The sequence below is a fragment of the Pyrus communis genome, chromosome 6, assembly GCF_963583255.1.
Source record: "Pyrus communis chromosome 6, drPyrComm1.1, whole genome shotgun sequence".
Lineage (NCBI taxonomy): Eukaryota > Viridiplantae > Streptophyta > Magnoliopsida > Rosales > Rosaceae > Pyrus > Pyrus communis.
In genome coordinates this window covers 20,941,270-20,965,264 of record NC_084808.1, presented here as the reverse complement: position 1 = coordinate 20,965,264, position 23,995 = coordinate 20,941,270, and the positions used below count along the sequence as shown (strand labels likewise).

At 37.0% G+C, this 23,995-nt stretch overlaps 5 protein-coding genes and 2 pseudogenes across 6 annotated transcripts; 5 read left to right on the top strand and 2 right to left on the bottom strand.

Annotated features, from left to right (window-relative positions):
- Nucleotides 1–597: 597 nt before the first annotated feature.
- LOC137738086 (protein REGULATOR OF FATTY ACID COMPOSITION 3, chloroplastic-like) lies at nucleotides 598–3,028 on the top strand. Its single transcript, XM_068477688.1, has 5 exons — nucleotides 598–931; nucleotides 1,331–1,385; nucleotides 1,505–1,561; nucleotides 1,736–1,813; nucleotides 2,487–3,028. Exons 1-5 carry the CDS (start codon nucleotides 626–628, stop codon nucleotides 2,909–2,911), a joined length of 921 nt encoding a protein of 306 aa, XP_068333789.1. The 5' UTR covers nucleotides 598–625; the 3' UTR covers nucleotides 2,912–3,028.
- A 1,109-nt stretch (nucleotides 3,029–4,137) lies between these two features.
- Nucleotides 4,138–5,279, top strand: LOC137736212 (desiccation-related protein PCC13-62-like; annotated as a pseudogene).
- Nucleotides 5,280–6,829: 1,550 nt separating this feature from the next.
- Nucleotides 6,830–8,265, top strand: LOC137738087 (desiccation-related protein PCC13-62-like). Its single transcript, XM_068477689.1, has 3 exons — nucleotides 6,830–7,161; nucleotides 7,422–7,647; nucleotides 7,888–8,265. The coding sequence occupies exons 1-3, from the start codon at nucleotides 6,830–6,832 to the stop codon at nucleotides 8,263–8,265; spliced, it is 936 nt and encodes a 311-aa protein (XP_068333790.1).
- Nucleotides 8,266–10,697: 2,432 nt separating this feature from the next.
- LOC137736550 (ferritin-like catalase Nec2) lies at nucleotides 10,698–12,006 on the top strand (annotated as a pseudogene).
- Nucleotides 12,007–12,164: 158 nt separating this feature from the next.
- On the bottom strand, nucleotides 12,165–14,912 carry LOC137737562 (pentatricopeptide repeat-containing protein At3g48810). The gene has a single exon (XM_068477082.1). The coding sequence runs from the start codon at nucleotides 14,723–14,725 to the stop codon at nucleotides 12,731–12,733; it is 1,995 nt and encodes a 664-aa protein (XP_068333183.1). The 5' UTR covers nucleotides 14,726–14,912; the 3' UTR covers nucleotides 12,165–12,730.
- Nucleotides 14,913–15,010: 98 nt separating this feature from the next.
- Nucleotides 15,011–17,300, top strand: LOC137737563 (uncharacterized). The gene is made up of 3 exons (XM_068477083.1): nucleotides 15,011–15,156; nucleotides 16,183–16,313; nucleotides 16,653–17,300. The coding sequence occupies exons 2-3, from the start codon at nucleotides 16,216–16,218 to the stop codon at nucleotides 16,897–16,899; spliced, it is 345 nt and encodes a 114-aa protein (XP_068333184.1). The 5' UTR covers nucleotides 15,011–15,156; nucleotides 16,183–16,215; the 3' UTR covers nucleotides 16,900–17,300.
- Nucleotides 17,301–17,751: 451 nt separating this feature from the next.
- On the bottom strand, nucleotides 17,752–22,109 carry LOC137736890 (protein REDUCED WALL ACETYLATION 2-like). 2 transcript variants are annotated; one of them, XM_068476201.1, is made up of 16 exons: nucleotides 21,886–22,109; nucleotides 21,641–21,732; nucleotides 21,328–21,468; nucleotides 21,187–21,243; nucleotides 21,020–21,092; nucleotides 20,614–20,772; nucleotides 20,278–20,427; nucleotides 19,932–20,187; nucleotides 19,731–19,846; nucleotides 19,501–19,587; nucleotides 19,342–19,430; nucleotides 19,189–19,251; nucleotides 18,913–18,969; nucleotides 18,617–18,713; nucleotides 18,384–18,542; nucleotides 17,752–18,230 (listed from the first exon to the last, which is right to left on the bottom strand). In XM_068476201.1, the coding sequence occupies exons 1-16, from the start codon at nucleotides 21,916–21,918 to the stop codon at nucleotides 18,225–18,227; spliced, it is 1,635 nt and encodes a 544-aa protein (XP_068332302.1). In that variant the 5' UTR covers nucleotides 21,919–22,109; the 3' UTR covers nucleotides 17,752–18,224. The 2 variants fall into 2 exon arrangements, with proteins under 2 accessions (XP_068332302.1, XP_068332303.1); XM_068476202.1 differs by having other exon boundaries at nucleotides 21,328–21,465.
- Between the last annotated feature and the right edge of the window lie 1,886 nt (nucleotides 22,110–23,995).

The window sequence follows — 23,995 nt, the reverse complement described above, 5'->3', positions numbered from 1 at the left end:
TAGTTAAAATTAACAAGAATTTGCGGTAGGTAAAATGTGCGTGTGAATAGCACTATTCTAGTAGAGGGAGGAAAAAAGAAAGTTACATTCCACCTCAGTGGAAATTTCAAGTTCCGCCGTCGGGGTTAGTTATGTCATCATGTAATTAGGGTTTCATTTTATTTCAAGAGTAATACAATATTTTTATTCCTTTATGGCTTATACCATGGTATTTATCGAGCAAAAGTCAGTTGGCTAAATCATAAGCCAACATATAAATTATTTTTCAAATAAATTCTATAAATTATAGGAGTTTAGAGTGTCGTTAAAAAAAAAAGTAATCGTGAACTCAAATTTTTTTTTATTTCTAATATGTCTGATATTTTTACACTAAGATACAAGAAAATAAGAAAAAGAATTAAAACAAAATTGATGGCCTAGAAAAACCAATTAACTAGGAGACCGTTGGATATTTATCACGAAGAATTAGATGAATCAAACGGACGGTAGGCCAGGATCCACTTATTGACGGACAGGATTTTACCGTTGTGATATAACTCTACTGAAATTACGAAACCACCCCTCTCTCTTTACTGGTACCGCAAACCGGATATCCCCGCCGAGTCTCAGCTCCAAAACTGCTTGAATGGGGGCACTCACACACTCCTTCTCTGGAGCTTCTCTCACTCCAACGGCTCTAAAACCGGTCGGCACAAATGGGTCTTCCTCCAGAAACCAAAACTCGAGCTTGAAATTCTCAAATGGGTACTCGTCGTTTTCGTCTCGCCGGCCATTTCCCGCTCAGAAGCTCTCAGTCGGAGTGAGAAGGTCGGTGATTGTTGGTGCGAGGAAGAACAGCAACAAGGAGAAGAAGAAGGAAGACAATCACAGCTTTGCATCGAAACCGGATGAGGCCACTGGGCCTTTCCCTGAATCTGTGCTGCTTAGACAGGTTGCCATTAATTAAATTTCTACACAAACTCCATATTTTTTTTACTTTTTTTTCACTTCTTTATTTCGGGTTTATTGATTTTTTGACTTATGTAATTTTGGCTTCTGAAAAATTGAGACTTTTGAGTGCGACCCTTTAATTTTTGGCTGCTGTAGAATGCACAAAGTTTGTTATGGGGGATTTAAACTAAGTAAATTATTGTTTCTGATACATTCAAATTGTGGGTTTGTTCTGTTTCTTTGGGTTGTTGTCTTTTACCACTCAAGTGTGGGCCTTGCGTCGAAAGAGATTTTATTTTCCTTGAAAAACTAAACGAATGTGGATAAGATCAGATTTTTTTGGGGTTGCTTATGTTTAATTATGGTGGATTTTGGGATGAGACTTTGTTATGAATTGCAGAAGAAAGTTCAGGAAGATGGTAATCTTGTCCCCGAGTTTGCTGATGCCGAAGAAGGCAAGTCATCATGATTCAAACGTGATTGCTGCTTTTAGAAAAAGGAGTAGCGATTTCCCTTTTTTCGAACAATGATTTGGAGTGTTGCAGTTATTAATTTTGTTTTCGTCACTATGCAGAGAAGGTGTATGAATTTTTGAAGCTTCAGCTGCAAAGCGATTTGAATGAGGAACGAAGTAAGTGTGGTTCATGCTCATTTTTCTTGCTAGTAGGCTTGTCTCTTGGTTTGACTTGTGTGATCTAAATCGTGAAAGAAATTGTCTTTCTGATAATTCATAAAACAAGTGGAAAATGTTATTGAGTTTTAACCGCAGTGGGCTGGTTATGACTTACTGTTTCCGTTGTTACAGTGCGCCACTATGAACTGGTTTATCTGATTCATGAGAAGCATGCGGAAGAGGTTGGGAGTGTCAAGGAGAAAATTGAAGGTTAGATTTTTTTTCTTCCAACTCTCTTAGTAATGTCTCTGTTAATACTGAATCATAGATTCACCATGATTTTGATGTATGCAAAATTTTCTCTTCTAACTCTCTTAGTAATGTCTCCGTTATTACTGAACCGAATATGGTAGGTTCACCATGATCTATTTAAAATTTTGTCTTCCAACTCTCTTAGTACTGTCTCTACAATAAAGAGACAAACAGAAGTAGAGTTCGAAATAAGGTTACAGATACTGTGATGATGTCTGGATGTTTCGGTGTTAATGTTTTCCTTGCTGAAATGTTGATCTCTCACATTTAGCTTGCCCTTGAAATAATGTCAGCGCTGGCCCTTGAAAAAATCTTTAGCAATTTAACTTTAGGTATCATATTTGAAAATTTTTGAGGAGTGGTGATGAACTTGGATGGATAGCTTTTCTTGTTTTTAACGTTATAATTTAGTTTTTCGCCTGACATGGCAAGTGAGCTTGTAATTGGTATAATTTCATCTACCCATAAGTATTGCTTACATTGAACATTCATATAGCAACTTGCTAACGTTCTACTGAAGGGGCGTATACTTATTGGAATTCTTGTAGAATGAAGTTCCCTTACCCTTATGAGTTGCAGTTGAAATATATCGACAATTGTTTATTGAAGTTTATATCTGAATTACTTGCAGAGTTTCTAGGGCAGAAGAAAGCCAGGATATGGAGAGTGAGTGATTGGGGAATGCGAAGACTAGCATACCAAATAAAGAAAGCGAAGAACGCTTACTATGTTTTGATGAACTTTGAGATGGAAGCCAAATGGATAAATGACTTCAAGACCATGCTAGACAAGGATGAGAGAGTCATTCGGCATCTTGTGATCAAGAGGGACGAGGCAATCACAGAAGACTGCCCTCCTCCTCCCGAGTTTCACACCCTCGGTGGAGGTACAGATTCTGATGAAGAAGAAGAGGATGATCTGGAGTATGATGACGAAGAAGAGGATGATATGGATTATGATGACGAAGACTATGAAGAAGATGGGATTATTATTGTCGACGCTGACAATGATGATATAGAAGATAGGGAACAAGGAAGGCTAGAACAACTAGTGTAGGAAAAACAGGAATGATAAGAAAACTGAGGGCAGAGAAATTGAGAAATGTTTTTGTATAAATTTGTGTAAAACGTTTAAATTTGTAGAAATCTTTTAGATTGTGTTTGGATGAGGAAATTCAAGATTACAAAGGAGTTTCAAAGCGATAGAAATAGAAATGACAGAATTTTTTTTTCTAAAATTTGTGAATTTTCTTATTTGGCTAACTTAAAATAAAATGGAATTTGAAAAAATATTTTATTTTTAAACTTTCACTCACAGAAATTTGAAAATGATATTTATTTACATGGAATTTAAACTTGGGAAGGTTCCAAATTCTAAGTCTTTTTTTTTTTTTTTTTCCAAATGGAAATTCTAAATTTCTATGCTTATAATCCAAACAGGGGAATTAGTATATCCTAATTTCTAAATTCTAACTTTTGTCAAAATTCTCAAGTTTTTTTCCCTCATCCAAACATAGTGTTAGTTTAGAGTAGTACTACACTTATCATATATTTGTATCACTTCTCTAATAGAGGTAAGGTCAACTAACACAAGTGGTTAAATTTTTAGGTAAACTGCGGTTTGACTCCCTAAAATATTACTACGGTTTTACACAACGAACCATTTCACATACATGTCATTACACATTATTATTATTTTTTAGTACAATAAACGTTATATGTGTCCACATATCATAATTTTATTGGTGGTTATACGTGACATATAAGAATTGATGATAAAAAAAAATTAATTTGCCCTTAAATTTGACATAATAGTGGAAGGAATCTAATGGCAAGGGGAAATTGACTTATTTCAAATAGTTCAGGGGGTTAATTACCATTTAGGGGTCAATTTCAACTAGAATAAGAGTTCAGGGGGTCAAACGACAATTTACCCTTAATTTTATGTGTGTAAGGCTTTGTTTGGTGTCTAGTTAGGATTAGATTGAAATGAATAACCTATTATCCTATTATATTTAATGTATGCAAAAGTGAGAAATGAAAACATTGTGTACAACTTGAATGAACAAGTCCATCTTATGGATCATGAATCATCCCCCGATCATCAGCCACGTACACCCACCATGCATGCAAAGACAGACGTTCTCATGAGATTTTTCTTTCCTTCTTGTTTCTTATTTTTATCAAATGTGCATTGAACTCATGAGCTCAACAGAATGCTATATAAATGAACAAGTCCATCGCTTACTGAGACATACTCAAAGGCTCAAAGCTGTATCAAACATGGCTACATTTTTTTTGTGCCACCATCGCCATTGCTGCCTTCCCATCCTCCTCCCACTATCTTGCTCTTCCGAATCGATATTGGACCACCACCACCATCACGATAGATCCTCCACTGTCCCGAAATTTGGAGTTTCCATTGAATTTAGAGTATTTGGAAGCTGAGTTCTTTTGTATGGTGCTTTTGGGCATGGCTTGGATACAGTTGATCCGAGCCTAACCCTAGGAGGTCCAACTCCCATTGGTGCTAAAAGGGCACATTTGGACCACTTCACTAGGGATGTCATCGAGCAATTTGGATGGCAAGAAGTAGGACACTTAAGGTTCAATCTTCTTTCCATATTTTTCCCCATAATTTTCATAATTTACAAGAGAAGTGATTTTTGCACACTTCTTTTTAACTTTTGTATATCCGAGTATCCGACCATGTTTATTTTTAGCATTTAAATCCGATGGATAAAAAAAAAAATTAGGAAACAAAAATAACAAGATGTAATGATGTATAGAAGGAGAAATGAGCGTGCATAAATCATTTTTCTTTTACAAATGCTACATAATTAGAAAGCTTTTCTAAAATAATTATATGTTTTTTAATGTGCAGAGCCATTAAGAAAACTGTGAAGGGTTTCCCAAGGCCATTGTTGAATTTAAGTGCAGAATCATTTGCTCATGTGTTTGATTCTGCATTTGGGAGTCCCTTAAATCCACCACTTGACCCTTATGCCAATTCAATCAACTATCCCCTTGCATACTATTTGATTCCTTATGTTGGTCTCACTGGCTATGTTGGTGCAAGCCCTAAGCTCCAAGAGGCTACTTCCAAAAGGGTAAGCTTCAAACACAATACCATGAATTGAAAGTATTATGTTAGATAATTATCGTGTTTTTAGAATGTGAATCTCGACGGCACATTATGACAAGAATCAACATGATTCATCGTCCAAATTTATAGTCTTGACATTTGTCCAGAAAAATAAGCTTGGCAAGAGAACGTTACCTTGAAAGCATAACCAAATTTGTTACTCTTCACATACTATCGTGAACTGAATGTGCATGTTGGTCCTGTTCAGCTAGTTGCAGGTCTTTTGGGCGTGGAATCAGGGCAAGATGCACTGACGGCCGGATTGCTAAATCTTATTTGAAAAAGGAATAGGACTAGTTTCGTTCCCATTCAGTTTACCCTGTTCCGAAAGTTTTTTTTTTTCCTAGCTAGACAGAATAAATCGTGTTCTTAAATAATTTGATCTAAGGAATTGTTTCAGGCTTCATTTTGTTCGCATAATATCAGATTACAAGGGAACTTAACAAAATAGACACGACAGAAAATGCAGTAAGAAAACACTCTATGACGAGAAATTTTTCATTGTGGTTGGAAAATGGATGATAATGGAGATGTTAAATTTTAAACATAAATTTACAATTTGACACCCTACGTAAATTACACATAAATTTTCACTTCAAAAATCTCATTTTGCACTCCAAACTTTCTATAATTAGAAAGAAAATTACACATGTGAGAAGTGTAGAATGAGATTTTTGGAGTGCTAATAACAATTCCCTTTTATATAGTCAAAGTGTTTTAGCTAAAACTGTTGATTTGATTCCCATTTAAGAGGCTGGCATACAAGCAGATATTGTTGTTACTGTAGCAGTGAAAAAAATCATGCTTATGCACTAGTCTGTGTGGGTTCGATCCTCATCGATTCATCTTCCACCTAAGAACTAATTATTTAACCCACTAACATGTGAAATATAATTATGTCTATATACCTTGATATGGGTTCGATGTTGTGACCTAAAACTTAGGTCGAAAAATGATAGAGAGAGATATTTTTCTCATGTCTAGTGCCTTTATCACAATCACACTATGTGAAATTTTAATTACAACATGGCATATACTATCATAACTCTAGATGTTAAGTCATTCTACAAATCTTTAAATCCTATTCATAAAATCTTGTTTTTTGTGTATCATAAAATATTTTATGATATAACCTCATTAAGTTTAGACACAAAATTAAGCTGACACTCTCTAACTAAGTTTGGGCATACCATAGTGCGGAACATACCTGCATTAGTGAATGTCAAAGGTGTGGTTAAATTTTATGTGTGTAAGGCTTTGTTTGGTGTCCAGTTGGATTGGAATAGACAACCTAGTATCTTATTACATTTAACGTACGCCGAAGTGAAAAATGAAAACATTGTGTACAACTGGAAGGAGAAGATAAATTACTAATTAAAAAAAAAAAAAAAGCCTTTACAATTCCATTTCTCCTAAAAAAGTAGAACTAAAATGATAAGTTTCCTTAATGTCTAATCCACCTCTTAATTTTTTTTTAAATAAAAAAATCGAATATAATGAGTAGTCCATACTAATCATACAAAATCTAAATATTTATATTTGTTAATATTCATTCCAAACGATGTCGAACATAAAATAGTACTTAGGAAAGTAATTTGTAGCAAATGTCGCAACATGAAATCGTTGTGATCTCTTATGGATCATGAATCATCCCCGATCATCGGCCACGTACACCCAGCATGCATGCAAAAACAGACGTTCTCATCAGATTTTTCTTTCTTATTTTTCTTATTGTTTTTAAATGTGCATTAAACTCATGAGCTCGTCAGAATGCTATATAAAATGGACAAGTCCATCACTTACTAAGACACACTCAAAGCTGTAACAAACATGGCTACATTTGCTTATGCCACCGCCATTGCTGCCTTCCTCATCCTCCTTCCACTGTCTTGCTATTCCGAATCGATATTGGACCACCACCACCACGACCGCTCCTCCTCCATCCCGCAATCTGATGTCGATCTTTTGGAGTTTCCTTTGAATTTAGAGTATTTGGAAGCTGAGTTCTTTTTGTATGGTGCTTTCGGGCATGGCTTGGATACAGTTGATCCGAGCTTAACCCTAGGAGGTCCAACTCCCATTGGTGCTAAAAGGGCACAGTTGGACCACTTCACTAGGGATGTCATCGAGCAATTTGGATGGCAAGAAGTTGGACATTTGAGGTTCAATTTCCCATATATTTTTCCTCGTAATTTTCCTAATTTACTAGAGAAGTGATTTCCACACACTTCTTTTTAACTTCTGTATATCCGATATAGTTTATTTTTAGCATTTGGATCCGATGAATCAAAGAAGAATTAGGAAACAAAAATGAACATGATTTTGAAGGCGAAAATGAGCATGCACAAATCATTTCTTGTTTACAAATTAATGCTACACAATAGAAAGCTTTTCTAACGTAATTATGTGTTTTTTTGTGCAGAGCCATTAAGAAAACAGTGAAGGGTTTCCCAAGGCCATTGTTGAATTTAAGTGCAGAATCATTTGCTCATGTGTTTGATTCTGCATTTGGGAGTCCCTTAAATCCACCATTTGACCCTTATGCCAATTCAATCAACTATCTCCTTGCATCCTATTTGATTCCTTATGTTGGTCTCACTGGCTATGTTGGTGCAAGCCCTAAGCTCCAAGGTGCTACTTCCAAAAGGGTAAGCTTCAAACACAATACCAAGAACTGAAAGTATTATGTTAGATAAGTGTGCTAGAATGTGATCAATCTCGACCACATATTGTGACAAGAATCAACATGATTCATCGTCCAAATTAATAGTCCTGGCATTTATCCAGAAAATAAGTTTAGCGAGAGAACGTTACCTTAAAAGCATAACCAAATTTGTTACTCTCTATCGCATACTATTGAACCTGAATGTGCTGTTGGTACTGTTCAGCTAGTTGCAGGTCTTTTGGGCGTGGAATCAGGCCAAGATGCAGTGATTCGAGCACTGCTATATGAGCACGCGAACCTGATAGTGAAACCGTATGGTATTACAGTGGCCGAGTTCACAAATCGTCTTTCGGATCTAAGGAATAAGCTAGGACGCACAGGTTTGAAAGATGAAGGCCTTGTGGTTCACGAATACATAGGCGCTGAGGGAAAAATTAGCGGCAACATTCTCGCCGGAGACAAGTACTCAGTTGCATATGACAGGACTCCAGAGGAGATCTTAAGGATCGTATATGGTAGCGGCGATGAACGTGTCACTGGCGGTATCTACCCTAAAGGAGCTGACGGCCGGATTGCTAAATCTTATTTGAAGATGGAATAGAACATGAACAAATAGGACTAGTTTGGTTGACATTTAATTTACCCTGTTCCGAATGTCTTTTTCAAAATAAAAAATAAAAGTAAATCACGTTCTTAAATAATTTGATCTAAGGAATAGTTACAGGTTTCATTTTGTTCGCATAAATCCTTCGATTTTTGTTCGCATAAAATCAGGTTACATGGGAACTTGAAAAAGTAGACAACAGGGAAAATGAAGAAAACACTCTTATGATATGTTGCAATACTTGCATCTGCAGCCAAAATTTTCTATGCACAACTCACGAACATGATTCATACATAAGTGAGCAAATAACACGGATTACATTTTCGACCAAAAAAGAGTACGAAACTATGGAGATTACATGCAGAAAGACACTAGCACATTGCTACAACAAGAGCGCAAAGCGACATGCCATAAGAAAAAAAGTTAAAGATCAGTGACAAGTTGCAGCATTTCTGGGGAGCATGGTGCGTTGGCTTTTGCCTCCATCAGGTTTCAGGCAATGCAATAGTTCCAGTGCAGACCGAAAATTGCTGCTGCATCATTTTCCCATGGCGTCCAAGGTGTGCAACTGCACTAACAGCTTGCTCAGACTTCTGGAAGCAAGGGATGAGTGTATGAGCTACTTTAGATATTCACAGGTAACCAGACTTTAATGTGTAAGCATGTCTGTAGAAGTCGGAGAACTTAGAAAGAAAGGGAGAGGTGTTGTTCGCATATTTAATTTCTTTGTTAATGATTTGTAATTCTGAAAAGCGAAGGACGTATATAGTTTCCTGTACTCTTGCTCCAGTTTTTTCTTTTTTGCCGATGTCTTTTCTTCAAGATAGTTCCCTGGACTCTTGCTTCAAGATGTGATAATCCAGATTAAACCAATAAAAAATTAATTAAAAACATTTAATAATTAATTAAAAATTATTTGAAGTAATTTGACAACAACTCTGTCTGTTGCTATTCTAAGTCATGGTACATAAGAATTGGCATTTCGTTTGAAAAACGTATATTTTTTTACAGTTTGTGGGCACCATCCCATCGTTGTTCATATTGCTATATATCGGATTAATCATCTGACAATGATGATATAGAAGAAGATAGGGAACAAGGAAGGGTAGAACAACCAGTGCAGGAAAAACAGGATGGATAAGAAAACTGAGGGCAGAGAAAGTGAGAAATGCTTTTGTATAAATTTGTGTAATGTTTAAAACCATAGATTAAATGTAAATGGATGGTAGCATATAAAATCTTTGTGTGGATTTGTCTTTTAGGTTATTTTATGTATTCAAAGTGTTTTAGCTAAAACTGTTGATTTGATTCCCATTTAAGACGCTGGCATACAAGCAGATATTGTTGTTGCTGTAGCAGTGAAAAAAATCATGCTTATGCATTTTGTGTGGGTTCGATCCTCATCGATTCATCCTCCGCTTAAGAACTAACTATTTAACCCACTAACACGTGAAAAATAATCATGTCTGTACCCTGATATGGGTTCGATGTTGTGACCTAAAACTTAGGTAGAGAAACGACAGAGAGAGAGATATTTTTCATGTCTAGTGCCTTTATCACAATCACACTATGTGAAATTTTAATTACAACATGGCATATAATATCATAACTCTGGATATTAAGTCATTCTACAAATCTTTAAATCCTATTCATAAAATCTTGTTTTCTGTGTATCATAAAATATTTTATGATACAACCTCATTAAGTTTAGACACAAAATTAAGCTGACACTCTCTAACTAAGTTTGATCATACCATATATGTGGAACATACCTGCATTAGTGAATGTCAAAGGTGTGGTTAAATTTTATGTGTAGGGCTTTGTTTGGTGTCCAGTTGGATTGGAATAGACAACCTATTATCCTATTACACTTAACGTACGTTAAATGCCGAAGTGAAAAATGAAAACATTGTGTGCAACTGGAAGGAGAAGATAAATTACTTATAAATAATAATAATAATAATAATAAATAAATAAATAAAAATAATAAAAAACCTTTACAATTCCATTTCTCCTAAAAAAGTAGAACTAAAATGATAAGTTTTCTTAATGTCTAATCCACTCTCAATTTTCTCTAAATAAAAAATCGAATATAATGAGTTATCCATACTCATCATACAAAATCTAAATATTTATATTTGTTAATATTCATTCCAAACGATGTCGAACATAAAATATTGCTTAGGAAAGTAATTTTTAGCAAATGTTGCAACATGAAATCGTTGTTATCTCTTATGGATCATGAATCATCCCCGATCATCGGCCACGTACACCCAGCATGCATGCAAAAACAGACGTTCTCATCAGATTTTTCTTTCTTATTTTTCTTATTGTGTTTAAATGTGCATTAAACTCATGAGCTCGTCAGAATGCTATATAAAATGAACAAGTCCATCTCTTACTAAGACACACTCCAAGCTGTAACAAACATGGCTACATTTGCTTATGCCACCGCCATTGCTGCCTTCCTCATCCTCCTTCCACTGTCTTGCTATTCCGAATCGATATTGGACCACCACCACGACGACCGCTCCTCCTCCGTCCCGCAATCTGATGTCGATCTTTTGGAGTTTCCTTTGAATTTAGAGTATTTGGAAGCTGAGTTCTTTTTGTATGGTGCTTTCGGGCATGGCTTGGATACAGTTGATCCGAGCTTAACCCTAGGAGGTCCAACTCCCATTGGTGCTAAAAGGGCACAGTTGGACCACTTCACTAGGGATGTCATCGAGCAATTTGGATGGCAAGAAGTTGGACATTTGAGGTTCAATTTTCTATATATTTTTCCTCGTAATTTTCCTAATTTACTAAAGAAGTGATTTCCGCACACTTCTTTTTAACTTCTGTATATCTAACATAGTTTTTTTTTAGCATTTGGATCCGATGAATTAAAGAAGAATTAAGAAACAAAAATGAACATGTTTGAAGGAGAAAATGAGCGTGCACAAATAATTTCTTGTTTACAAATGCTACATGATAGAAGGCTTTTCTAACGTAATTATTGTTTTTTTTGTGCAGAGCCATTAAGAAAACAGTGAAGGGTTTCCCAAGGCCATTGTTGAATTTAAGTGCAGAATCCTTTGCTCATGTGTTTGATTCTGCATTTGGGAGTCCCTTAAATTAAGCTTCAAACACAATACCAAGAACTGCAAGTATTATGTTAGATAAGTGTTTTAGAATGTGATCAATCTCAACCGCATATTGTGACAAGAATCAACATGATTCATCGTCCAAATTAATAGTCCTAGCATTTATCCAGAAAATAAGTTTGGCAAGAGAACGTTACCTTAAAAGCATAACCAAATTTGTTACTCTCTATCACATATTATTGTGAACCTGAATGTGCATGTTGGTCCTGTTCAGCTAGTTGCAGGTCTTTTGGGCGTGGAATCAGGCCAAGATGCAGTGATTCGAGCACTGCTATATGAGCACGCGAACCTGATAGTGAAACCGTATGGTATTACAGTGGCCGAGTTCACGAGTCGTCTTTCGGATTTAAGGAATAAGCTAGGACGCACAGGTTTGAAAGATGAAGGCCTTGTGGTTCACGAATACATAGGCGCTGAGGGAAAAATTAGCGGCAACATTCTCGCCGGAGACAAGTACTCGGTTGCATATGACAGGACTCCAGAGGAGATCTTAAGGATCGTATATGGTAGCGGCGATGAACGCGTCACTGGCGGTATCTACCCTAAAGGAGCTGACGGCCGGATTGCTAAATCTTATTTGAAAAAGGAATAGAACATGAACAAATAGGACTAGTTTGGTTGACATTTAATTTACCCTGTTCAGAATGTCTTTTTCAAAATAAAAATTAAAAGTAAATCACGTTCTTAAATAATTTGATGAATCGTTACAGGTTTCATTTTGTTCGCATAAATCCTTCGGTTTTTGTTCGCATAAAATCAGGTTACATGGGAACTTGACAAAGTAGACAACAGGGAAGATGAAGAAAACACTCTTATGATATGTTGCAATACTTGCATCTGCAGCCAAAATTTTCTATTCACAACTCACGAACATGATTCATACATAAGTGAGCAAATAACACGGATTACATTTTCGACCAAAAAAGAGAACGAAACTAGGGAGATTACATGCAGAAAAACACTAGCACATTGCTACAACAAGAGCGCAAAGCGACATGCCGTAAGAAAAAAAGTTAAAGATCAGTGACATGTTGCAGCATTTCTGGGGAGCATGGTGCGTTGGCTTTTGCCTCCATCAGGTTTCAGGCAATGCAATAATAGTTCCAGTGCAGACCGAAAATTGCTGCTGCATCATTTTTCCATGGCCTCCAAGGTGTACAACTGCACTAACAGCTTGCTCAGACTTCTGGAAGCAAGGGATGAGTGTATGAGCTACTTTAGATATTCACAGGTAACTGGACTTTAAAGTGTAAGCATGTCTGTAAGCTCATCGCAGAAATAGATGATTCTCCATAAGAGCATCTAACTCGGTTTTCTTATCGATTGCGAACTATATCGTCCAGCATGTAGATTGGCCCCAAATGACCTAAACTGCGAAAGAAACACCGCACCAACGCATTCCATGTGCCCGTGTTGGGGCAGATCCCTTCACTTACCATCTTATTTAGATAAATCATGGCCTCATCTAAACCTACCCAATTACAAATCCCCCACACAAGACTAGTATAAGCTACTACATCTGGTTGCCACTCCTTTTCTGCACCAATTCTGTCGAACAGCTGAATCGCAGTGCTTATCTTACCTTCCTTACAATTGGCATATATAATCGTGTTATATGTGATCGCATCATGCTTTGTTCCCCTTACCAGCATCTTTCCTAAAAGTTGCATAGCCTCCTTGGTCATTCCTGCATGACAAAAACCATTCAAAATGGTATTGTAAGTTACCAAATTCATTATCATCCCTCTTTCTTCTATCTCCCTGACAATTCCATAAGCTTCTTCGAATCTGTTCGCCTTGAAGAGACCGTCCAGTAACTCATTATATGTTGTAATGTTAGGCAAACACCCATTTTTCTCCATTTTATCGAGCATGTTGACAGCCCAATCTACCTTTCCATCAGCACATAACCCTTTGATAAACGTGTTAAATGTAACTGTATTCGGAGGACAACCTTCAGCAGCCATATTTTCTACAAGACTATGAGCTTGATGAAACATAAAATTCCTACAGAGAACATCCACCATGCATGTATAGGCTATAACATTAGGGCGGCAACCACGGTTCATCATATGGTTCCAAGTCTCAGATGCACCAACAAGGTCACCAACTTTGGCAAAGCCATCAATCAGAGTGCTATATGTGGTCACATTTGGAGGGCAGCCATTTTTGTCCATCTCATGGCAAACCGATACAGCATCCCCCATTTTTCCATTAGTGCAGAGACCATGTACCAGAGTAGTGTACGCAATAATATTTGGCTTATATTCCTCGAGAATCATCCGATTCCACAAGTCAAGAGCTTCATGTACTCTCCCTTCCACAAAATAGCCCTTTATCAAGGAAGTAAAGGTGTGAACATTAGGGCTACATCCTCTCACAAACATTTGAGCCAAAACTGCAAGAGCAGACTCAACATTCCTCGTATCAGAAAGTGAATTAATAATCGTTGAGTACGTGATAACATTAGGGTTTATACCCTTATCCACCATTTCAACCAACAACTTCAAAGCCTCCTCAATTTTGTTCTCCTTGCACACCCCATTCACCAAAGCATTATAAGCAGGCACAATGGGTTCAAACCTACCAGCAAGCTCCCTGGCTTCCTCTACCTTCCCAAGTCTACATAATGCAGACACTACAGTGGTATAGCTCACTGCGTCCGGCAGACACCCCTTCTTAGACATTTCAACAAGCAGTTTGTGAGCACCATCAACCCTATCATTCTTACACAACGCCTTCAACAGAATGTTATAAGTATATACATTTGGCTCCATCCCATCTTTCTTCATATTGCTATATATCGGGTTAATCATCTGAAACCGATTTTCGCTAAGCAGAGCATCCAAGAGGTGATTGTAAATCTTGACAGTGGATTTGCACCCAAATTCCCTAATCCTATAGAACATCTTCAAGGCCTGCTCAGCCAACCCAGCTCGCCGATACGAGCTGATCACACATATAAACAGCTCCTCAGAGCACCCAACTCCCTCCAATTTCATCTGGTTCAACAAGTACTGCACACCATCCATCTCACATTGCCTCCCAAGCTTCTCAATCATGGCATGGTATGTCAATGGGGTGTGCTCAAAAGCTCTGGAATTGGCAATTGACCTGAAATACTCTAATGCAGAGCCCAAATGGTGCTCGGATTTCAACCTCTGCAACACATCAGACTCTTTGAGAAAGGGTTGATCTTGATTGGGTTCGATTTGGGGTTTAGGGAGAATTGGGTTTGTTGTATTGAGAACAAATGGGACTGATGGTTTGTGAACTTTCAGCAGCAAGGAGCGTCCTTCCTTCAAATACATCGGAAAACCAGCTCAAATTTTGCTCATCAAATTAGAGATTCAAAACCCTAGCTGAAGCAAATTTCATAACCTAATCAATGAAAGATCAATTTTTTGTGTTCTGGGACGCTATATATCCAATCAAAGTTGAAGAATATGAAGGTTTTTTAGGGTTGGTGTTGCAGAGAAATTACAGTCCGAGTAAAAGAAAGTACAGTCCAAGTGAAGAAGGGGAGGACAGAAATGGGTTTTCAGGTTCAGGATAGAGGCAAAAATGTGAAAAGAATTAAACTTTCGGGGCGAAATACAAACATTTGGTAAATTGGATCGGCGGGTTGGTTACTTCGACTCGGACTCGGTTTCCTTCTAAGACCCATAAACCCAGTTACGCACAAACAAAGCTCATTCGATTTGCAGACTGGAAGAGCAGAGGCCTCCGATCGCTCCTCACTGTAAGTTCATCCCTGCAATTTCTTCAATTTATTTGTTTTGGATTTCATCGAGTTTTATGATATATTTCCAAATTACAGATCTTGTACTACTAGATTTTCGATTATTACGCTGAACCTGAAATTTGCGGGGCAAGATTTTAAATTTTTTTTGTAAATTTTAATTCCAGAAAAGGGGTGTGGTTTTGGAATTTGTAGAAGTTCAGGGTAATGGTTTGGAGTTTGTATAATTCTGTTTTGGTATGTAATTTTCATGGTGTGAGATGTGTTAGTGATAGACTTGTTTGTAGTCAGGTTACTCTACCGTGCCCTTACTATGAAAAACCTTAGACCTAGAAATCTTCAGGACACAAATAGCTCGTTTACTAATCCGTAATCACTACAAGAGGAGGAATTAGGGTGGGTCCCACCCGTGTATTGTTTCCTACCCATTAGTAAACACCTGAATCCGTGAACAGCGTGCAATTCCATTTTTTACCCATTCCATTCCTCCTTAGTAAACACGCCATTATAAGAACCCAGTTCAGTTTCTGCTGAGTGATAAATATCAAGCGTGTGATTTGGATTTCAGACACAAAGGTAGGCAATTTGTGTGACTTGTTTTAGCCGGTTATGTGCTGTTTATACATCGAAATCTCGATAATTTAGTTCATCGTAATTTCTTCAAGCAGAAACGAGTCTTCGATGTGATTGTAGAACTTCGTGCAAAGTTGCAAACCCATTTGAGTCTTTCACCTTGTACTCTGTAGATTTTCCCTCTGGTGGAAATTTCAGATATGCCATATGACTGTGAGTCTGGTGAATGCCTAGGAGTTCCATTCACTGTGTTCTGAAAGTTTTGTGGATATTTCCTTCCTCCACAGCTTTACCTGTTTGATTTCCTGTTCTTTTTCCCTATTACGCTATGGTTTGCGTTTTTTTGGACTAGCTGCCCGATTGGACTTGCATTAGTTATTTAGTCCAATGACATTAGGGTGATGGTTTATACAAAACTGAGGGACCGTCGGTTTGTTTTTTCTTTTTCTTCAGGAATTATTTCTCAGCTCATAGAAAGAAGAAGGTATGGGTGCATCTGAGAAGAAATCTAGCGAGGCCGCATTTGATGTGCCAACCCTCAACGCTGAGAATTTGCAAAGTAACATGAAAGTTATATATTACAGGTTTGTTTTGACAACCTCATGGCCCATCGTGAAAACTTATTCTATGTTTCCCATGTGTTCTTATGTGGACTTGTCGATCCTCCTGTAATCGACGATAAATTATCTTGCTAAATGTTGGGAGGGATCACAGTTCCATGTATTTACTCATGTCGGTTACTATATCACATCAGGCTAGCATAACTGTGTGACGTAATGACCTTTTGGATGAATCATAATATAGCATGCGGGAAGATGTCACACCAAATGATTTGATATCTTCAAAATGTTTTCATGCTAGAAATTACATTCTTATAACTTTCTGGGTTAATACTAAAATGTCTGCATTTGTCCTTTGTGCAGTCGAACATTTATGTCTATCATCGGCGGTGTCATTGCTGGAATTTTGGGGTTCACTGGCCTCACCGGATTTATTTTTTATTTTCTTATCATGACCGTCACTTCAGTTGGACTCATTGCCAAGACAGGGTTTACAGTTTATTCATATTTTGATAGCTGGAGCCAGATTATACTCGACGGCTTTCTGGGTGGGCTTTTGTCATTCGTGCTGTTCTGGACATTCGCATATGACATTGTGCATATATTCTGAGGGATTATCTGCTATGTCTCGAATGAAAGGAACCCTGTGGTGCTGCTAACGATTTATAGTTTCAAGAAAGGTCTGAACCCGTTGCTGCTTCCTGCAATGTAGTCTTTTGCCTGCCGATTTGAAACCAAACGAATGTCGTCGTTGGCTTTGTCCACCGCTATTTTTTTCCGATGAATACTGCTTAGCTGAAAGGATAACATGCATAGGCCTGTTGGCGATATCTGGAGCTGTTTTGCCCTTTGGATTTCTGTCACACTAGTTTTCTTTTAACCAATTTGAATGTTGGACAAAGGTAATGAAATCAATTTTTTATATGTTGAGGTTGAGGCAGCTATGTTGAGAGTACAATTTATGAATTCTTTAGGACTAAGGGTTTGTTTGAGATTTTTTGGAAGAGTTAAAAGCGCTTTTTGCTAATAAAAACTACTTTTATGAATTATAGAAGTGAGTTTATAAGGCACTTGAGTTTTTAATAGAAATTTTGACTTGTTTATAATGAAAGGTAAATGTGTTTATTACATGGTCAACGAGGGTTAGTTGAGTTTGGTAAGAATTGTCGTCTTCGTTAGATTAAGGCCTAGGTTAGCAATTCTTCTTTGTGGGTGATCTGTAAAAATAAAAAAGAAGCTACGACCCCCTACAGAGCCTCCTCTCTCCCTAAACTTTAAGAACAAAAAAAGTACTTACATGAGCAATTCCAAACAGGACCTAATTAGTTTGCAGTTGTTTAAAATCTTTAAAACACCAAATATTTAGCATGTAATGCTAGTAAGACCAAATTTTTCAACCAAATTTGCAAATTAAATGTGTCACCACTAGAAAATAAGCAAATTAATTTTTTTAACGCTTGAGTAATAAACCAATCATTAACAACCGCATTCACAGTTCATATCTGCAAAGTAGCCATGGCTCCAAGTATTTTGCAGTAACAAGTACGTAGTTGAACATTTGGTATCTGGTAAAAGAAACGAAAGGAAGCACAAGACTCTTGGATGATTTTACTATTGCTGTACCAAAAGTGCTAGTATGAGTATGGCAAAGGTGTCCTCCAGATTGGAGGTCAAATCAATTCAAGTACCCACCCTTCCCTATACAACGTACGTCCCGACACCTAATGCTAATACAATGTTGACAAAAGAACTAATACAATGATCTACATTTCGATTAATAACCGAGTGATTTGTGATGACCAGCAGATGATTCAATATCCCAATTGGGTTACGGAGACAAGATTTCTTGCAGTGGAACAGTTTTCTTTGGTGTCGCATAAACTTTGACAAGCAACCGGCCTTGTTGTGTTCTATATCTTCTACATATTTGAATTCTCAAGCCTGTGGAGTTTTAAGAGTATCGACAAAATTGCAGAGTGAGATGAGAACAATGTGAACAGATGAAGCAGGGAAATGCCCGAAGTCACTACTCATTTTGAACAATGTGAAATGGACTCGGACTTTAACTAACCAATTCAGATGCATTAAACTTACCATCATTTGGGGGACTTTTAGGAAGACAAAAGAGATGAAGTATAATCCACACGAAACTGCTGTAGCTGTAACTATGTTGGAGACGAGGCGCTTATTATCTTTACTGGGTACAAATGCTATTTTCAATGTATTTGTCAGGTCGAAGAGCCTGCAAGAGATCTGCAATATAGCAAAGTTTCAACAATGAGAAAAAGAGTATCTTCAGATTACAGCAATTAACGTCCTTTACTTACAGCAACGTATATGGCAGAAGTGAGCATGAAGTTCAACATTGGGTAATCCGGGATCATAGAAAGCAACAACTTTGGCTGAGCATCAGGGGTACTTGATCTGCAAATTCTCACAGAAACCAGAGTAAGAAAGGTATCTGAATACATATGTATGTACATAATCAGGAAATACATATACAATGCGCCACCAGTTCTCATTGACCAAATATTTGCTAACAGAAGAAGGTACTTGAAAAATTTGGAAAGCCGGTCTTATTAGTGAAACCTTAAACGTGCCGCAGGAACAACTATAAGCTTACCTTAACCAGACGTGGAATTGCAAGATGTAAGTCTCCAGTGTGATCTTTCCAAGCCACCTGGTAAACCAAAGACAAAGTAAGGAGGGGAAAAAAATGGTTTTCAATATCAAAGAATCTTTTAGAATTACAGATAAAGGCATAACTTTTAACTAAAACTAAAACTAAAGCTACCATATCTTTCAAAGTTAAAACCGAATGCTGTCCAAAGCAAATGATATAACTCTAACACGTGAGATAAGATAGATTAAAACAGAGAATCACAAGACAACCACTCACGCAAAAAGGGTTAAGGAGTAGCTGCGGAATTGTTGTGTGACATTTCGCAAACATATGTAAACCCTGATAAACGAGAACAAGATGCTATATTAGTCAATAGGATAAGTTACATACAGTCCAATTTGTTAAAGCATTCAAGGAGAGATACCATACGTTATTGGAATCCATGAGGTATAGGGATGATATTTATTGTAAGTAAGCTTGTCCATCTTGTATATATACTCAAACCATAGATATCCCACCTGGAAATTCAGACTGTCAGAGATCAATGTTTAAGAAGCGGGATTTTCCTGAATATGATAGTCAAAATACCGTTAAGGCTATCAAGGAAACAGCTGATTTGATTGATGTTTTACGCTTCCATTCTGCTTCCTCCAGTTTCTCCATCCATCTTTCAACCTATAAAGATATATGCCAATTGGTTAGCTATTGACTCAAAAGAATGACAAAACCTAAACAGAAGCTCTCATATTAAATCCACCAGTAAAGTACAGAAAATACACCAAAGACAAAATTGGACTAGGATTTTTATCAAGCCTTACAGTTGGATGATAGTAAGCATAAATCATTCCAATTATCCATATGTATCGATCAAGGCCTGAGCGGAAATGCCATTCATGCAGAAGGGGTAAACCAGGTTTCGCAGGATCTGTGTAGCCTGCAAATTTGTTTAGCAATTTGGCAATTTGGGTCAGTAGTCTGCAATGTTTGACATGGTAAATAAAACTGTACGAGTTACTTACCAAGGAGGAATGTAAATGGCCCCCAAAGCAATTCAAACACTCCAGGTATTTCCCACACCAAGATAACAACCAAGAAGCAACCGGCGATTTTCATAGCCATCACTGACGCAGTTTCATTGTATTTGTTCATAATACCAAGTGCCCCATAAACCATAAGAGTGAATAGAGTGTGCATTGGACAGATGTAGTACAGCACGTAACTGTTGTTAAGGATAACACAGCAAAAAAGTACCAAGAAATTAAGCCGCCACATCATCTACACATAAAAAGGAATGAGTTGAGTTATATATACACTAAATATGGCAAACTCACCCACGCAATCTTAGAGATCTAGGAAACCCCATACCTGTGCAAACCTTGCTAGGCTGAAATCTTTGCGGACATAATAATAAGAAAAGTTTCCAAATCCAGTCATCCAGACATATGCAGCAATAAATACTCGAATTGCATTATAAATTTCTGTTGCAGCAAAATAGTGGTACAACAAAAATAACACCTGTAACATGGAGCAAAGAAGAGTGAGACCTCAATGGAAAGCCAGATGCCTTGTATTATTATTCTCTATGACAGAAGCATGGATTGTGAGCATACTTAAAGACCTGACGGTTTATACATTGAACATTGGTACCAATGAAATGCACATAGACAAGCATACATCATAAAAGATTGCAAAATAACCAACCTGCATCCAGCCTTTCCACTCCTCAGTTTGATGCCTATTCAAATAAAGTATGGCTTTCCCGGTCAACGGAGATTTCTCATTATGTATCGTGAAAGAAGTCATTGCTGAAACTATGATGAGAAGGAAGTATAGAAATATGAAAAGATCCCGATTGTAACTCTGCACAAACAGATGACATTCAAGAATATAAGGCTCTCAATATAGAAAGATATAAAAAAATTTAAATGAAAAAATAGATGAACTTCCCTAGTACTTTCTTTGTTATTTTGTTTTCGTGTTTTACCATTTAAATTTTAGTGTTTTTCAATCAAATACTTGTGCAGTGACATTGCTTCGTCGAACACCGAATATTGCTAATAATGAAGACTGAAATGTTAATATACTATGACTAAGTTATCAATATCACCTTTGTTGATGCATTGAAGAAATCTGTACGATCGCATAAGTATAAGTACACTAACAGGATACTAAATTCAGATCTGTAAGAGAGACACAAAGAGAGGCCAAGGTCATCATTCTGATACACTAAAAAAGAAAATACATTTTATTCAACCCATGAAAAAATTCACTTACATTGCCCTAAGCGTCAGCCGATTATCAAGCAAGAAAGACGAATCCATCAACATGAACCTAAACACATATAATAACAGTAAGCACATGGCTTAAGCAATCATTAACCAACAACTCAGAGCCCAAAGAGTATCATTTAGAAACCTGAAAATAGGCGAATAGCCAGATGGAATTCGAGCTTTCGGGGAGGCGGATTGTAGACCTCCTCCCTCCAACAAAACAGCTCTATCATCCTCTTTAACCGCCTCTTTTTCCAATTCAACCAAATTCACCTCGGAGTACCTGCTAATGTCAAAAACCAATCTCACTCAGCACAAACCCGAACAAGCTCATATCTATCACTCACATACACAAATACTTACACATAGATATACATACGAAGTTCGAGCTTTCGGTATTGAAATGCTTCAATACATACAAATTAATTGAGCTAAAGCGCAAAAATTGTTCAACTCACAATTTGGAAGAAAGTGAATTCTTCTTGTACTCCAAGAACTCGGCATAAATCCAAGCTGCAATTATCGGAATGACTCCGAGCAAGAATGAAACCTGAAACCACAAGGAACTAAATCCTCACTATCTTTCAACAAAATTCACCACTTTATACCAAAATCAGTGACAAAATTACACAAATTCGGGAAGCAAGGGCTCGAATTCGAGCAAGATCTGGAAGAAAACAGTAGAAGCTGAGGAATCGAGTACCTGGCCGGCAGTTACAGGGCTAAAGATCATCATCTTTGGAAAGCAGCAGATCGGACGGAGAGGATGGATCAATGAGCAAGCATTTCACAGATCGGATTCGATCAGCTGCTGAATCTGGAGGACGAAATGCAATGTCCGTGTGGTAATATACGCCGCGCTGCAGAGTATTCAACTTAGAGAGAGAGAGAGAGAGAGAGAGAGAGAGAGAGAGAGAGTGAGAGAGAGAGGGAGCGTCGGAGGGAAGGAGAAGGTGGGAAACGAGTGAGGAACAGAGACGCCGTTATAGAGAGACAACCACATATGGTTAGAATTGTTTTTTTTTTTTTTTGTTTTTTTTTTTCATTTTTTGTGATAGTGCCATTTCTTCTAACCGTTATTTAAATCGTGTCATTAATTTCAACTTAATGGGGATAGACCTTCGCTTTTTTATGGGGCGTTGGATTTGGATCCGACGGTGTGGATGTGGATCCACGGTTCTCAGTTCTGATTTTTATGGATTCTGCCCAAATGTGTGAAGTGTTCATTGTTGTAAGATCATGCGAGAGATGAAAACTCTTATCATGCAAGAAATGAAAACTCTTAAAACAATCATGATATGGAAAAACGTCATGTTTCTGTACAAACATTGTACATAAGGATATCATGGCTGCAAATTATATCACAAACACTGTTTAGTAGTAGGTGTACCACACTCGATCCACTCACCTTCGTTACTCTGGTGGAGAACTACCAACTCGACCTCATATTGACCAAACTCACCTAGAATGAGGCCAAACAACTCATATTGAGCTTCTATAATTACTGCAAACTACAACGATAACTAAAAAAACAAACAAAAACTAACAATGCACAACTTAAATCATTAAAATCATTAAAATCCACCCCATTAATCTTCGATTATTAAACCACACCAAAAACATACTAGTAGATGTAGTCTATTAAATTTGATCTAAATTTGATTTTACATTGCACCCAACGAGCTAGGAGAGATTTTCGGACGGATCAGATTGAAAACAAGATTTTCAAACTCACCCTAAATTTCTTTCTTTTGTATTGGTTTCTTATTTTGAATAAATGAGATAATTTATGTCTTCAATTTAAAATATAGAGAGAGAGAGATGCAACACCAAACTTGTAACATCCAATCTTGTAAATTGGGCAATGTCCACGAAATTCTTTTATCTATTTAGCTTGAGAACGACACTTGATGCAAGTAAATGGAATAGTTATGGGACCTTATTGCTTATAATAAATCTTTCCAGTTTTGGGGGTCTACCCCCACCAATTAAAATTGTCCTCTCATTTTCTTTTTTTATAGTCTTATCCTATTTTTATATTTTTTTTTAATTCAGAGAGAGGTTTTTTAAGCAATATGATTTAAAATAATATTATTAAAACACATTTTAATACAAATTTGTTTGTGTGATTATAACGACTGACCATCCTCAATCTTTGTTTCCATTCGAGAAGTAGTAAGCAATGCTTGCGTAAGCGATAAAAATGGTGCGTGGATAACACTATGTTTTTATTACTTTGCATTTTTCTATTTTATTTGGTCTGATAAATTTTGTCGGCAGATTTTGAAGAGTTTGCTTCGACCAGAGTTTGCTGATGCAGAGGCCCTAACTCTAGTCCAAGGAGCTCACTCACCAGGCCCAACAATTAATCTACCAAAATAAAATAAAACGTGTTATTATTTTTACTTTTTTGAGAAGAACTAAGATATTTATTGAAGATTAAAATATGTATAATTCGAGAATATGGTGTTTACGTTGGGTCTCAATAAAAACATTATAGGGGCTTTCAACCCAATTGAAGGGAAAAAATGTGTCCCTTACCAAAATTAACTACTAGTACTATCATTCAATAATAAATCGGAAATTACATCAAGAGGCTTTTCGAAACAAGAAATTGGGTGATCAATAGTTAAACTAAACCTCGCAAGACAATGAGCCACCTTATTCGTCTCTCTTCGACCAAATGTAATCCTCCAATAATAAATCGGAAATAAAACGTGTTATTAGCACTTTAAAATTATAAATCTACATTTAAAATTTCTATATTTAGTATTTTGAAATGAATGGACGAAGAGGTTGTGCCCGAGATAGAC